General features: G+C 40.2%; 2 protein-coding genes across 2 annotated transcripts; both read left to right on the top strand.

Annotated features, from left to right (window-relative positions):
* Positions 1-3,441: 3,441 nt before the first annotated feature.
* Positions 3,442-4,881, top strand: MONOS_16469 (uncharacterized protein; the record flags this gene model as incomplete). Its single annotated transcript, XM_067869376.1, has 1 exon — positions 3,442-4,881. The coding sequence occupies one exon, from the start codon at positions 3,442-3,444 to the stop codon at positions 4,879-4,881; it is 1,440 nt and encodes a 479-aa protein (XP_067722040.1).
* Positions 4,882-9,731: 4,850 nt separating this feature from the next.
* Positions 9,732-16,688, top strand: MONOS_12822 (uncharacterized protein; the record flags this gene model as incomplete). The annotated part of the gene is made up of 1 exon (XM_067865471.1): positions 9,732-16,688. One exon carries the CDS (start codon positions 9,732-9,734, stop codon positions 16,686-16,688), a length of 6,957 nt encoding a protein of 2,318 aa, XP_067722041.1.
* Between the last annotated feature and the right edge of the window lie 641 nt (positions 16,689-17,329).

Raw genomic sequence — 17,329 nt, forward strand, 5'->3', positions numbered from 1 at the left:
TCGGTTTTATGTTAGAATGTTGTTAAAAAAATGAAATGTGAAAAAAACAAGAAAAAAGTGTTTATGAAAAAAAAGAATTTAAAAGTAGTTAGATAATAGTATTTGCTATTCAAAACATGTATCTAATTTCTTGGACGTTGCCTAGTTGGCTGGTAAAAGTCCTTTCAAATTTAACAAAAAAACGTAATTTCTCAATGTGTAATAAGCAAAAATTAAAAAACAAACTGTAAATAAATTGTGTTAAACTTGTAAAAAAGGTTTTTTGAAGTACTGAAAGCCAATCAACGTTTGTTGAAAGTTGGCAGTCAAAAACAAAAAAAGTGCCAATAAGGGAAAAAGTCCCATTAAAATGTTGACCCTACTTCAATGTTTTTTTTTTTTTTTTTTTTTTTTTTTTTTTTTTTTTTTATACTATTTTATTTTATTTTATTTTATTTTTTAAATAATCAAAGGAGATGAAGAAGCTGATAAATATGCTTGAGATGTGTTTGAAGGCTGTTATGTCAATAAAGAGAACGAGGGAGAAGTTGAAGATAAAATGGAGCAATTTTGAAATTGAGGAAGAAGAAGAGTCTTCCTACCGATCCATCGGATACATCCACTCAAATTGGTTCCATCTTTTTCGCTTCCAAAATGGTTTCCTCTCATCTTCTGATCTCATTCCATTCTGCCTCAATTCACTTTTCTTCAGAATGTCTTTCCTCTATCTCCATCTCTCCCTTCCTCATCAAAAGTTCATCTCATTTCTCTCTCATTTTCTTCTTTTATGCAAGCTCAATTCTTTTGTCCAATTCTTCTATCTTCCATCTCTTGTTATCCTCCACCAAAGCAATCTATCCAAACAGAAAAGCAAAAAGAGCCATGAAAGGACTTGACCATTGCTCATTGATATCTCTGTTGAATCAAAAACAAAAAAAAAATATGAATTTTCTCCCAGACTTCATCACAAGAAAAGAAATGCATACGCTCTCATTGCAAATAAGATCCCTTCTTCCATCCATGTTTTTGTCATTCATCGTTTTTTTTTTAAAATTTCATCTTCTTTTGTAATGAAATCTGTTTCTGTTCAAAATATATGAAGAAATCCAAAAATTCTTGCTATCGATCCAATTTCACGATTTAATAGAATATGTTCTTGCTGGCCAATCACACCCAAGACAATTCGCATTTTCGAAAAACTGTTCAAGGTTTCTCAAGCTGGCAAACAAAAAAACAAACAAAATTCAAAAAGGATCAAAAGATAATTGCAAACTGAATACAATCAAAAATGATATAATAATATCTAATTTCCATTTCTCTTTTCCAAAATCCTTCATTCAATATCTATATCGTTTTGTCTGCAAATGCGCTTGCAGAAGAACAAACAATGCTTCCAATCAAATGACATTATGTTGTTACTTCACGCTGTCACACTTGATGCTTTGTCATAAAAACATCATTGTTTGAGCAAGAAAAACGCTGCGGATTCATTCAAAGAAATGTCAGGCCAATCGCCAAAAGATCTTCTCAAAATCAAACAAAATAGAAAATAGCGCTCATTGTCTTACGAAAACAAAAGCTCATTCATTCCATGGAATCAGGATAAAAGAATTAACCTGCAAATAAAAAACGATATGCCCATAATAATTTAAAAAATATCAACAAATAAAGAAAAAGTGATTTTTTTTTAGAAGAATTGCTTGATCGCTGTCAGGAATGAACTTATTTGTCTGCATTATTTGTGCGCAGTGTTTGCATCTTGGGACCACTAACGACAAGGCCTATCTGGTGGAGAAATCAGAGAAAGAAAGAAAAGTGGATTATTTTGTGGATAAGAGGACAAATAAGCTTCAAAATGATAAAAACGAAGATAAAAGTGTGTTTGATGCACATTCAGAAGGTTTACGAGGAATAAAGAAAGAGGATGAAATTGAAGATAAATTATGGATGAAGCAAAAGAAAAATATGAATGAAGGAAATGACCAAATTGAAGGAGAAAATTCAGATGAAAAGAATGAGAATACTAACAATTTTGAAAAACGAAAAGTTAATGAAGGAAGCAAAGTTCTGGGGTGTTTGAAGATGCTCAACTGTTCAATGAAGTTGAATTCATTGGTTTTAATTTCATATGGAATGAGAAATGTGATTCAAGAAAAGGGATGCAGTGTAATTGAATTGAGCAGAAGCAAGATTGGAATCGAGAGAGATATATCTCCATTTGATTTGACTGGATGTTGTGGGACATTTTCAAACAATTCTCTCAAATTGCATTCATATCTTGTTTCACAGAATTGTCCACCTCTTTTCTCTTCAAAAGCATTGGAAAAAGAATTTCATGAGAATTGTCATGTTTCTGTTCGTTCATCTCATTTCACCTCTTTTCGTGTGTCTGCAGCCCCATTCCTCTCATCGCCTTCCATCCCTCTTATATCCCTCTCCAAACTCACATTTATCAATATTTCAACAGCATCCACTTCCCATTCACCTCCGCCCACTTCTTTTTTTGAAACGTCTTGTCTGATGAGTAGCTGCTCATTTTTGTCAGTCTGCAATGCATATGATGGCGGGATTGTTCCTTCTCTGAACAATCACTTGGCTTCCTTGACTGCATGAAACACTTCATTTATTGGATGTTGCAGGACAAGAAATGTTGCAATCAATGGGAGTGAAGGGAATCCATCGAAGCCAGGGAGACAGAATCAGACAGATAATGGAGCGAATTCGTTTTCTTGGTGTGAGTGGAATGGTTCAAAAACGACTGGAACAGGAACTTTTTATTCAGATGGAACTTCAAATGGCGGAGCCATTTTCATGTCTGGCATGTCATCTGGAACACTTTCAGTGAAATATTGTTCATTCTATGATTGCCAAGCACATTGGTATGGTGGAGGAATAATGTGCTATGAAATCAATTCAGTGAAGGTGGAAAATACTTCATTTAATGCTTGTATTTCTCAAGATTATGGTGGTGGTGGTGGAATGTGTGCTTATTCGATAACTTCATGTGTCAGGATCAGCGGCTGCGAATTCGAGAAATGTAATGCATTTGAATTTGGAGGGGGGCTTTATCTTTCAACTTTTCAGGTTTCTGGATCAGAATGTATTGGAGTGGAAAGTGGTAAAGGAGAGAGCGCTTGCGTATTTGAATGCTCATTCATTTCATGTTCTCTTACAAGTCAATTTGGAGGAGGGTTGTGTTGTATGACTGTTCCAGCCCAATTCAACATGAGAAGCATCCAGTTCATTTCTTGCAATGCAATTGCAACAGGCGGAGGATAGTATTTTTTTCCATGTCAATCAAAAGCTCCAAGTTTGAATTTTTATTGTTATTTCTTCCTCTTTTACAATTGCATGTGCTCTATTTCAAATGCTGAAGGCCACGATGTGTTTTTGGAAGATGATTACAATTTTTTTTCATCAAATAACCCATTCCATGAATCGTACACAACGAATACCAATGAGATGAGAGTATACTATTGGGCAAAAGGATATCAGATTGCAGTAAAGAAGGATTGGTTGCATGAAATGAAGAATTGGTTTGTTGGTGTGAGTGGAAGTGACTCGGGCAATGTGTGTGGGATGAGTGAGTCTGCTCCGTGCAAGATAGTAAGGCATGCAGTGGATGAGAGCATGGAACAGCTGAGCTCGACAATCACAGTGCTATGTGGGAAACATGGAAGTGAAGGGGTAACAATCAATATCAGGGAAAAGAAGATAACAATAACAGGGAGAGGGAAGACAGTGAGCGTGATTGGGACAAGTTCTCTTTCTTCATCTTCGACAACGCTGTTTAGCATATCTTCCGGTCAACTGGAGGTGGGACATGTGGGAATTGATCACAACGCGACAAGAAGTCCATCGCCGAGTGTGTTTGTGGTGTCTGTGGGGAGCGGGACTCTTTCGCTGGAGGATGTTTTGATCGACTCTTCGAAATCAGGAGGGAGTGGAATGACGAAGTGTGTGTTTGAAGTGGCGCTGAGGCAGCTGAAGATGATTGATGTGGAGATCAAAAATATTAAAATGAATCAACCTCCATTTACCGAACCATCATCTGCAGCATCAACATCAGGAGAGAGTTTGCTGGGGAATGTGACAATTCGAAATGTGAATCGAACAAGGGGTGATGGGGTGGTGATAGCAAAGAGCGTGAAGGCAGGAGAGACATTTGTAGTGTGGAATACAACAATGGAAGGATACTCTTGCCAAGGTGGGAATGGGGGAGGGATAAAGGTTGAGTTGGCTTCTTCAACAAGCAAAGCTTTCATTGGGACATCAACATCGCACAGCGGAGGAGCAACAAAATTCAACAAAACGAAGTGCAGCGGATATGGAGGAGGGGTGATGCTATGGCTAGCAGATGGCTCATTTGATTTTGCGATAACAACAGAGAGTTTTGTTGGTTGCAGTGCAACATTGGGAGGGAAAGATGTGTTTGTGAATGGGAGCAAGTTGGTGAGTGGGATCATAACAATCGCAAAGCTGAATGTTGGACACAACGCATCTATTTATGATGAGTTGATGGGATATGACCGGAATGATTCAGGGATGGGAATATTTCCTTTGAATGTGTTTTTTGATGCACTTTCAGGAGCAGCACATGTGGGGAAGGGTGTAAATGGGTATGGAGGATATGACTCGTGGTTTTGTGGGTTTGGGTATTTTCCATGCAAAACAATCACACATGCAGCTGAAACACGATTTGCAACAGGAAATAAGAATATTGTGTTGGATTCAGGGTTTGAGCTGGGAGAAGTTGTGTCGATGGCAGGGTCATATGAATGGGAGGTGTATTGTGGGATTAACAAGACGAATGTGAATGTGAGGGTTCCGAGTGGAATGAGATCTTCGTATTTGATAAATGTTCAGAGGGCAAGCTCAATAATCAAAGCGCAAGCACTTTGATTTAAAAGAAAACATTCTCTCACTTCCTTCTCTTCTATTTACGAGAGATCATCACTTAAGGGTCAGTCACGATCACTGATCTAAAAATGATGATCCCTAACAATCCTCTGGGAACAGGACTTGCGGCCGAACCGAGCGCAGCTGCGCTGCCTGGTGGTCCAACAAGCGGGTTTCCGACATTTCCCGGACCCTTTTCCGCTTCCCAACCTTCTTCTATTTCATCCTCACTCTCCCCACCTTCTACCACCCTTGGCGAAGAAAAAGAAGAAGAAATTACACTGGAAAATTCGTTTCTTAAAATATTTGGTAGAGCACCGGAATTATCGTTATATGATCTTCCATTACCGGAACAGGAGATAAATGACTTGGTTGCTTCGTTGAAGACAGAAGACTTATCCCCTTTCCTCCCTAATGCGCCTCCACCTTTTGTAAGGACTACCAGTCCGTACAAAGACGCCTTAGATCAAGCAGGAGAAAGATGTGAGACGTTTCTTTACCCCGCAATGAAACTTATTTTATTTGCCCATACGAAAACAAAAGATGATGAAGCTCAGAGTGCCGTAGCGCAAGCATGTTTACTGCTTGCACAAGCCTTGAAAGAAGCCAGAAACGCTCGCATCCAAGCGAGATTTGGATTTACCGAAGCAGCGAGAATGAAAGAGGATTCAGCATCACCGCTCCTAACGAAAAGGCAAAGTGATTTATTGGAAGAGGTCAGGAAAACCTCACAATCAACAGCGAAAAGATGGACTTCGTTCTCATTTAATTCCAAATCCTTTGGCAAAAGCAGATATGGAAAACATGAAAGCTACCAACGCCCTCGGTTTTTTCGTTCGGGTCCCCGGTCGTGGGCAGGGAGAAAAACCTCAAATACATACCGCAGAAGTCCTTCTCAAACGCGATCCAGGGGAACGGGAACCAACTAAGCCAGTCACCTTCAATTGTTGGAGGAAGAACGGAATATTTTCGAGAAGCGTGGAGAATGATAGATGGAGAGAAGTTGGTAAAAAGAGGCGTCATTCCAATTTGGAAAAACAGGATAGCCAGGGAGAAATTACTAAACTCAAAAATGGAAACATACAGCCCCCATCAATCAGGGGAAGCAACCAAAGCGATGGCAAAGCTGATCCAGAATCAGCTCGAAACGAACATAATACAAAAAAATACAGAAAAGAAAGGTGAAACATTTAAATCCAGTGTTTGTGATAAAGAAAAAACAAGGGGGATGGAGACAAATTATCGATTGCAGAGCGTTGAACAATGCAACGAAGTCAATCCATTTCAAACTGGAGGATTACAGGTCACTAGAACGAATTATAACAAGAGGAGATTATGCAACAACTTTAGACCTAAGCCAGGCCTACTATTTAGTGAAAGTGGACGACAACTTCAAGCCGTTTCTTGCGTTCGAATTCAACGAAAATTACTACTGTTTCAACGGAATGCCATTTGGATACAAAGATTCTCCAAGAATCTTTACAAAAATCATGAGGAAGGTGATACAATTCATCCGGGAGCAATGGAACGTAAGAGCAATCGCGTACCTCGACGATATTATTCTTCTTCACCAAGACCAAAAGAAATTAAAATGGATAACTCAGAAAGTCGTTTCTCTTTTCGAAAGCCTTGGTCTTCTGGTAAACACAGAAAAGAGTCATTTGATTCCCTCACAAACTTTCACCTATTTGGGTTTCGAGTGGAACACGCACCAGTTCAATGTAGCTCTGGAAATGATGAGAACGAAAGAACTTATAAAGGAATGTACCAGATGGAGGAGGAGGTCCCTCAGAGCGAAAGAAGTGAGAGTAAGAGACCTTGCAGCGTTCATTGGAAAGCTGAACGCTACAAGGTTCGTGGTTCGAGAAGCTTCTCTGTTTCTCTCAGATCTTTATCGCACTTTAAACAAAATGGTTTCGATGGTAGGATGGAGAGGGAAGATGAGGATCAACCAGTCCATTCTCCCCAATCTAACCAAATGGATATCGAGGTTGAAAACCAACACGCCAAGACAACTATGCCCACTCTTTCTTCCAGATGCAACACTTACGACGGATGCTTCCAGAAAAGCTGTTGGAGCTTATTTAAGAATCGGAAACAGTATTTTGGATTTTCATCGCAGACTCCCCTATTGGCAACGAAATCAAAGTTCAAACTATCGGGAGATGTTCGCAATTTTGTCAGCTCTAACTCACTTCTCCCCAATTCTGTTATCCAATCGCATCCACAAACTACTTATCAGATCGGACAACTCAACATCGGTGTTCAACCTGAACAGGTGGCGGGCAGGAGCGAATTTGAGAAGACTCCTATTGAAGATTTGGAAACAAACGCACACGATGCAGATTCAAGTGAAAGCGCAACACATCCCCGGTCAAAGAAACGAAAGGGCCGATTCTCTTTCCAGGCTAGAAAGGGGAGGCGACTATCAGATAAAGCAAGAATCCTACAAGGAGCTTGTAACGAAGATGAGATTGAACATAACGTTGGACGCTTTCGCCACAAAACAAAACAAGAAAGTGAGCAGATGGTGCGGGCCAGGAAGCCCGATAAACGAAGACGGTCTGCAGCAGCCTTGGCGAGGAGAGACAGTTCTTGCTCATCCTCCAATTCCTCTCATTCTTCCGACAATCAGGAAAATGATTCTCGAACGAGCTCGAGGTCTTCTCCTTCTTCCCGATTGGAAGGGACAAATATGGGAGCCGTTGTTGAAAAGAACGACCCATATAGAATGGATGTGGAAGAGCCAGAGCGAACTTCTTACCCCGGGACCATGGATGAAGAGGATGGATGCTTGCCTGCCACCAGGGAAGCTTCGAGTTGTACTGATGAATCCTTAGCGATCAATGGAGAACACTGGTTCAAAGGAGTTTTGCAAACAAGAGGATTTCCAATGGATATATGTGATCTGTGCAAATCCAGTCTTTCGCCTTCGACGTGGCATGGGTACTTACTCAGTTATGCTCATTTCGGAGACCAGTGGACAAACTGCGGCTATGGTCTTTCTGTTGGAGATTGGTTCAATTGGGTCGTTAGATGTGCCGATGTTTTCCTTAAGCTTTTCAACAAGGGGCTGAAGGAGCAATCCCTTTGTAAAATACGATCTGCCATCTCTCTCATTTCTCAATTATTATTCGAGAGAAGTTTGGGAGATTACCCGCTTATGAAGCTTCTCTTCCGATCATTTAAAAGATTGGAAAGGAGGAAGAAGAAAAATAAGCCTGATATATGGAACCCCAAAATACTTCTTGATTATATATCGGGGCTAGGCGAGAACGCGAACTTATCCTTCACTACTCTCACGAAGAAAACAATTTGTCTTTGCATGCTATTCTCCGCCTGCCGGTTCACCGAGCTCGAGCGGATCAGTCTGAAACATTCTGCAGTGAGAGAAGATTCAATTGCATTGGATACTTCGCTGAAAACAGGACCCGAAAGAACAGACATTATAATACCGTTTCTCACAGATACTCCTTCAATATGTCCTGCCTCAGCAGTGTGTGAATTGTGGTCCAGAATAAGCAAACTTCAAGACAACCCTGACCACTTGTTTATTAACGATCGCACAAAGATTCCACTTTCCGCAAGAGTGCTGAGAAAACTTGTTGCAAATCTCCTTCACGAGACAGGTATACCGAATTATTTTGGTCCTTACTCGATAAAGCATGCTTCAATATCTGCATTGACAATGGCTGGACTACCAATAGCGCAAGTGGCAAAGTTCGCAAGGCTGTCTCCACGAAGCGATACCATTATTAATTACTATTTTCAAAAGATATCGCCACATCCTGTGCGAAAGTGATTGCAGATCAAGCGGCTATTAATGCAACTTCCTCCCAGACCCAGTCATCACCTTTAAGTCTGCAAACCCTTCGCAAACCAAAAATTACTTTTGATGACAATTCAAGTTCAGAAGATATTGAGGACTCTTCGTCAACTGACGAAGAGCAAGATGAGGAGGACTACAGTCTGAACTCAAAGTCTGACAACATCGAGAGCGAAAAAGGAATCAGGATCAGGTTGGAAAAACCTAATCTGCAATATGACAACAAAAGCCAAACGATCTACAACGACGAAGAAGAACCATCAAAGCCAGACTACGTGGAGGAGCCAGACGAGAACAGTCATAAAGAGTATGAAAGAAGGAATTTTCGTGAGAAAAGACTAGTTGGAGAAGTTGTCCAGAAGAAAACAATTGAGATAACAATTAAAACCAGAGCGCAAGCCAAACGTGAGCAACTCGAACAATTGCTGAGGGATGACAAATAAGAGGTCAATCAAATAATAACAACAGCAGAGTATTCTCCCAATTATGGAACTCTCTCGTAAATAGAAGAGAAGGAAGTGAGAGAATGTTTTCTTTTAAATCAAAGTGCTTGCGCTTTGATTGAAAAAGAAAATGTGAATCTCACTTCCTTCTCTTCTTCCCGCCTCGATACACTCCCACCCTTATTATAAACAGATTCTGTTAATGACCCATCTTCCTTCTTCTTCAGGCGTGATATGTAATGAGCGCCATAACATTGTTATGTTTTTTAATGTTTCTATCCTTTTTAGCTATTTCACATCACCGTTGTAATCTATTACTATTTTGCATTTCAGATCAGTTGGGTGACTGACCCTTAAGTGATGATCTCTCGTAAATAGAAGAGAAGGAAGTGAGATTCACATTTTCTTTTTCAAAGAACATTTCCTTCCAAATTCCATTTTCGTTATCGAGTGCAACATCGCTCATTGGTTTGATCAGCTCATCACTCACACTCACAGACTGCTCAGTTGCTCATATATCAGAGAGCACATCGAGTGTGGGCTTTGGATATAGCATTGTGAATGCGCAAAATGGGAATCTAAAAATGGATCGATTTGTGATTGGAGAAGGGCTGACATTCAATGATCACTCAGTCATTGAATTTTGTGAAGGAATGGCGAGCGTGATTTGTTCAGGATGCAATTTCAGTGGAGTCAAAAGGAATGAGGGAGATGGAGGATGGATGAAAGGAACAGTTGGAACGAGTGGAACGTTGATAATTGATGGATGCAATGTGAATGGGAGCAGTTGTGCTGGTGGAAAGGGAGGAGGAATATATGTTGGATTGAAGGGAAATGGGAAAGTGGTTGTGAATGGAACGAGTGTGATTGATGGGAATAAGGCAGAGAATAATGGAGGGAATGGAGGGAGAGGAGGAGGGATGTTTGTGTTGATGGAGAGTGGAGGATGTGGATTGACAATTGGGCAGAATGTTGAGTTTTCGAAAGTGAGGGAGAATGTGGCAACATATGGGAAGAATGTGTTTGTTCATTGTGGAAGTGGTGTGTTTTTGGAGTCAAAAGTGAATACAAGCTCATTTTCATTTTTTGATGCAAACACCATTCCATCAGATGTGTTGAGGCTGAGTGGGAGTGAAAATGGGGATGAAAGTGGAGTTATTCCACTGTTTGTGTATTTGTGTTCAATGGAGACAAAGGTGATTGTTGATGGGAGTGGAGGAAATGGGAAGGACCACAATCATTGTGGATTTGAGGCATTCAGGTGTTTGACAGTTGATTATTGTGCGAACTCGAGATTGAGTGAAAGTTCAAAAGAAATAGAGGTTGTCTCGTCTTCGTCAATAACCAAGGAAATAACAGGACAATCATTTGATGTGATAATTTCAGGCAAAATAACATCATCATCCGATGGGGAGAGGATGGGAGTGAATGTGAGTGATGGAGGATTAGCCACACAAGATTATCTTGTTGGATGTTCGAGTTCACTGACAATGAGGAGACTTTCATTTGTTGTGAAAGGTCAGTTGAATTCAAGGAGAAGTGCATTCTTTCATTCAACATCAACACTCAGCATGACGAACTGTTCAGTCTCATTTGAGAGTGGGGCATTGACCAATGGAAAGATAGGATACAGCATCATTGAGATGACAGGAGGGAATCTGATTGTTGATGGATTTGTGATGGAGGGGGGAGTGATAATGAATGGGAAATCTCCAGTTGCTATTTCAAATGGAGTTGAATTGGAGATTTTGAATAGCAGAATGATTGGAGTGGAAGCGATAGGGGTGGATGGGGGATGTTTGAATGTGGGTATGGGCGTTAATGGAAATGTGAAAATTGAAGAAAGCAATTTTTCATCAACCTGCTCGGGTGGAAGTGGGATGAAAGGAGGAGGAATGATGATATCAATTGGAAGTGGAGGAACATTGAGAGTGAAAGGAGTGAAGTTTGAGGGATGTATTGTGCCGTCAAGTGAGGCTATGAATGGAGGGAGAGGAATGGGAGGAGGGATGTTTGTTGAACTTCCAAATCAAATGGGAACATTTTCATTGGAGAGCATGACATTTGCTGGGTGCAGTGCATGGAAAGGGAAGAATTTGTTTGTGGAAGCACAGGACTTATCGGCTGTCATCAACAACACTTCAATTGGATTCAATCCAGTGATTGAAGTGAATGTTGCAGACTTGAATGAACTTTGCGGAAGAGAAAGAGACAAAGCAGAGCTGATTGTTCCACTTGTTGTGTTTCTTCGGACATTTTCATCACCAGCATATGTGAGTGGGAGAGAACAAGGAATTAAATTCAGACTGTGTGGATATGAAGATTACCCATGCAGTACAATTGAAGAAGCAAGTGAATATCGGTATCCGAGTTCAAAGCGAAATATCAGACTGACAAGCACATTTTCATTTGATGAAGAAGTGAAGTTGGATGAACAGTCATACGAGATTGATTCTAGAGACGAAGATGTTGGAATAAGAATTGGAGGGACAAGTGCAAAAACACAAGAAGCGTTGGTGATGAACAGTGTATCAACAACTTTGACAGGAATATTGTTTGAATTGGGAGGATCAATTGGAGATCGATCATCATTTGTTCATTCGACAAGTGGCACATTGAGATTTGCTGATTGCCGAATAAAGATGGGAAATGGAGTGGATGCAGTGAGTTATGCTTTTGTGAGTGCAAGTGGAGGGAAAGTGGAGATTATTGGGATGAGATGTGGAGGGAGCGAGAGAAAAGTGAAATTTGTGGGAAGTGTGATTGTCGTGAATGGGAGTTGCGAATGCATGATGGATGAGGTGATTATGAATCAAACAACATCAAGAGGAGTGAATGGATTGGTTGAGATTGCTACAAGCAGCTCAGCCACAATCCAGAATTGCTCTTTCGCAAATTGTGATCTTCCGAGTTGTGGAGCAATTCAGATTGAGAAGTATTCATCAATCACATTGAAGAACACCTCATTTGAGAACATAACAAGAGGAACAAGAGATGGTGGATGCCTTCATGTGGATTCGAATGATGATGGAAGCCAAGATATAATCAGAATTGAGAATTGCACATTTCTTGTGGGCAAGGTGAGTGAGAATGGAAAAGGAGGAGGAGGGCTGTCAGTTTCATTGGAGAATCCATCTGAGCTGTATGTTTCATCAACAAGATTTGAAAAGTGCTGTGCACCTTCAACAAGTGGATCTTCAGGGAAAGGAGGAGGAATGTTTCTAACTCTGACTGAAGCAGATGCATTGTTTGAGTTGTCAGATACTCTTATATTTGATGGAAATGAGGCAGAATATGGAAAGAACATGTTCATTTTGTCATCAGATCTGAATCAAACGATTACAATTGATTCATTCAACTTTGATTATTCATCAATGATTAATGATAAAACTCTGTTTGTTGGGAGTGATAGCTATCATTCAAACAAAGATTTATTCATGTTCCTCGTTCCATACAACTCATTTGAGATATTTATCTCGTCTAGCGGATTTGATGTTACACGTTGTGGAAGTGAGGAAGAGCCATGTTTCACGATGTGGAAAGGGATGAAAAACATGAAAAAGGAGATTGGAGCGAAAACAATTCAGATTGAAGGATCAACAATTATTCAAGATTCATATGATCTTTCCAATTATCAGATCAAAAAGGATGTGAAGATGGGAGATGAAGAAACAAAAGCAACATTGAATTTTGAAAAGGCGATTGGAAGTCAACTAGAATATTTCATAGTGAATGATATACATCTTGAATTGACAAATATCCAGCTCCGATTAACATCTGAATTTGAGAACTCAGCCAAAACGATCATTTCGAACAGAGCTGGTGATTTAATATTATCTGGATGCTCATTCCATTCAGAAGCAGGAGTTACAAATGGATTTGATTGTGTATTTGTGGATATGATTGGAGGCAGTGTGGAGGTGAATGATTTATCGATGGAATCATGCAATGTTGGAAACAGCATTTTTGCCATTCACGATACTGAAATTACTTGTCATTTTGTGAATGTTCGAGTGGAATCGTTGAATGAAAGTGGAGGTTGCATTTTTTCAATCAAGAAATCTGAAACAACAACAAAAACAAATGAAGTGAGTGAGGAAATGAATCTTGTGATTGAGAAATCATCATTTTCGGGAGTGAAGAGAAGTGACAACGGAGCAAGCATTTTGGAATCAAAGAGTGAGAAAAAGATTTGTTTGGTTGTGAATGAGAGCAACATCACAGAAGACAAAGCAGAAATGAGTGAAAAAGGAGGAGCCATATTCTTCACATTAGGTGCATCTGGATCAATGAAGATGATCGACTCAACAATCAGTCAATGCAGCTGCAGTATTAGTTCAGGGAGAGGAGGAGGGGTGTATCTGGCAACAAAGGAAAGAGGAGATTTGAATTTCACATTTGTGGGAATGAAGTTCAGTTCAAACACAGCAAAAGTGGGAAAAGATATTTTCATTGAATGTTTCAACATCACATTGCAGATCAATGAGAGCCAATTCCAGTTTGATCTTCGAGAAGGCTATTACGATCGTTTCAACGCGATATTTGGAAGAGATTATTGCGAACACCAAAGCAACACAGATCTAATTGGGTTTGTAACGATCCATCAGAGTGACACAATCATTGTATGCAGTGTGAATGGATCGGATGAAAGACAATGTGGAACAAACACACTTCCATGTTATTCGATTGAACATGGACTGATGCATCTGACCTCAGATATTCTGAGTCTGATATTCGTTGTTGAAGAGAGTTTGATTGGTGATGAGATAAATCTGAACGAGATGAGTTTGAATTCGAAAAGCAGAGATTTGTGTAAAGTTGAAGTAAAATCGAACATTGAAAGAACAAGTGAGGCTTTGGTGACAACAACAGGAACAGTCTCATTGGTGAGAGTGAACTTTGCGTTTGATTCGTATTTCATCTCTTCACATGAATCATTGATATTACCAGAGGGAGGAATTCTTGAAATTATGAATTGTTCATTCACAACAAAACAATTGACAGAAGGAGTTAATGATGCTTTTGCGAGCATTCCATTTCGTCTCATAAATATGGAAAAAGGAGAAATACAACTTGATGGATGTGCAATGTCAAATCTCATTATTCATGAATCTGCATTGCATCTTTCTTCTCAACTTCCATCAGTAATTGATTCATTGACGATTAGCAATTCAACAATTTCAAAATCTCTGATAGATATTAATGAATGTGGTCAATTAACAATCAAGGATTTCAAAACAAAAAATATCTCAGTTGAAGGAAATGAAGAATCATTGATATCTTTTTTGTCAATGAAAAAGACAATTCAATTGACAAATTGCTCAATAGGCGGAGTGAGATCAAAGACCACAAAAGGGAAATTGATGAAATTGAAGGATTGCACAGATGTTTCAATGGACAATTGTATTTTTGATGGAAGTTCAAAGGAAAGAAATGATCAGTCTTTGAATGAAAAAGAAGAGATGTGCAGATGGGATGGATCTCTTGTGGATGTTGTGAAGAGTTCAGTGATGATGAAAGACATAACAATCTCGAATTCACCAGAAGGTGGAATAACAATGAGTGGAGGGAATGTGAAGATTGAGAAAGGAGAGTTCATTGACAACAATCCATCGATTGAAGGATATTCATCGCTGAGAAGGAATATCATCTGTTCCAATTCTGGGACATTGAATGTGATGAGTTTGAAAGGAGGAGATGGTTGGAAGGATAATTCATCACTTTGGATGTTGGATGAAGGGTGCAGTTTTGAAGGGATTGTTTCCGAAAGGGATTCGTCATTCTTCATTCCAGTGTTGGAGAGTGTCGAGGCAAAAGAAGAGACAGATAGAATGAAATTGGTATTTAAAGGATTGCTTCTTGTTCCGTGCAATTTGTCATTCTCAGTTGTGAAGAGAAAAGGAGAAGAGAAAGAGATTGAAAAACATGATTTTGATGGAAATGGGTTTTTGTCAGAAAGAGAAGTTGAAGGAAGCGTTGCGAAAGATATTATCAGCAGTTTTGGAGATGAAATAGAAGTGAGTGTGCATGTTTTGTTTGGCAACGCAGAATCTCCTTCATCAACACATTCATTCATCCTGAAGAATGCAAGTATTACTCCTACAAAAGATGATGAAAGAATCTCAAAGGGAGGAAATTCGAATGGAAATATATCTTCATGGGCAATGATTATAATTGTTGTATTTGTGTTGTTGTTTATAATTGTTTTGATTATTTCAATTATTGTTACAATAAGATGGAGAAGGACAAAAGAAGAGGCAAGAAAATACAAAGAGATTGTTGATGATAACATCAAAAAGGATGCGAAGGCGTTTGAGATGGTGACGATGGAGATGGCACCCGAGGAGCGGTGGAGGAGAGCTGGAGGGGAGGTTGAGAAGATGAATGAAGAGAATGGAAAGAAGAGAATATACGAGACGAATATGCAACATTCAGAGTCATCTGAGCATCTTTTGAGTGAGAGTGACTCCACAGAATATATTCTTGGAAAGGATTCAGACAAGGTTCCAGAATGGGTGTTGGAGGAGGTGGATGAGAAGGAGTGGGAGGAAGAGATTCAAAAGAAATCGCCATCACCTTCCATTTCGTCAACAGACACCGAAACCACATTTGTTCGAGGGGAGGATCTGTGCCCAACCACCTCGTCGATGTCGAATCTGGTGGATGCGATGGCCTGTTCATCGCCTCATGAGAAGCTGATTGTGGATCTGAGGGATTCGCTGTTCATGTTGTTGCATGGGAGGAATGAGAAGAAGGAGATGGCAATTGGCTCGTTGAAAGAAAGAGAGGTGACAGGAGCGCAGATCCTGTTCTGGGTGGCGAATGGGGCACTCCACTCGTTTGATGAAATGAGCAATCCTCTTTCATCTCTTGCCAACCTCAGTCCTCACATTGTTCTGTTTTCCGAACACATGGTTATCTGCATTGCCCTCCACTCCGACTGCACCTCTTCCTCCGATGATTCGGACTCATCATCCATCTCATCATCGACAGTTGCGACGTCTGCAAGTGATGATGATGGCGATAGAGATTCTCTGCCATCATCAGCGTTTGAGGAGGAGGACGATTTCAAAAAAGAGTGTCTGAGGTGGAAGGCGCCAGAACTGCTGATGAACAAGAACATGGGGGCAACAAAGGAGTCAGTGGCATTCTCGATTGGGATGATGCTGTGGGTGTGCCTGACGCTGGAGGTGCCGTTTGGGGAGTATGCGGCAGAGGTGGCGGGGCAGAAGATCAAAGATGGGGAGAGGCCGGATGTGTCGAGGGTGTGTGAGTCGTCGGTGAGGGAGCTGGTGGGGAGGTGTGTGTGCGAGAAAGTGGGGAACAGGCCATCTCTGGATGAGATAAAGCGGGAGACGTTCAAGGATTTTGTGGGAGGGGCAGTGGTGATGACGATGTCGGATGCGGTTGGGGTTGGGGCTGAGGAGGAGTCGAGATATGTGAGAGAAGAAGGGAGTGGCAGCACAAAGAAGGAAAGGAGCAGGGAAGAGGCAGCAGACAGGGCGAAGGATGAAGGGACAGAGCAGCAAATGAGTCAATGAGCAAATTGTGTGCAGAGCATACTTCTCAGAAGTTGTTGAGCTTGTGGAGAGATGTGAGAATGTGAGGTTGCTGAAGATTGAACGAGTTTCGATTATGTTGGCAACTGTCAGGAAGAGGAAACACAGAAGGGTTGGAGTTGTGGGCACATTGCGAATGGGTGTTGGCTGGCTGCTTGGATTGCGTTGGCTGAACACCCTGTGATGTGCAAGGGCTGATGAATATGTATTGTTTGCATGTATTTTGTTTGCATGTATTTTGTTTGCATGTATTTTGTTTGTATGTATTTATAATTGCATCTGAAACACTTCATTGTCTTTTTCTTCAAACTTTCATTGTGTGAGTGGAAGTGTGATTTTGGGAGAGATGCCTCATGTGTGTATGTATTTGTTTTTTTCAATGTATTTTTTGAGTTCAACCGTCATTTTCAAAAACAATATATAATCAACTATTTTCTTGTTCTTTTTTTTTCCTTTTTTGAAAATGCCAATGAGAAAAATCTTGTTCTTGAACAATAAATTAACATTGTCCCTATTTCTGATTGAGCTTTCATAAATATGTGAAACTCTTTGAATAATCATGGGTTAAGCCTTTCACTGGATTGGGATTTTTGAAAAAGATAAATGACAAAACATGAATAATT

Source organism: Monocercomonoides exilis (assembly GCF_001643675.1).
Source record: "Monocercomonoides exilis strain PA203 chromosome Unknown scaffold43-869231, whole genome shotgun sequence".
NCBI classification, from domain to species: domain Eukaryota; phylum Preaxostyla; order Oxymonadida; family Polymastigidae; genus Monocercomonoides; species Monocercomonoides exilis.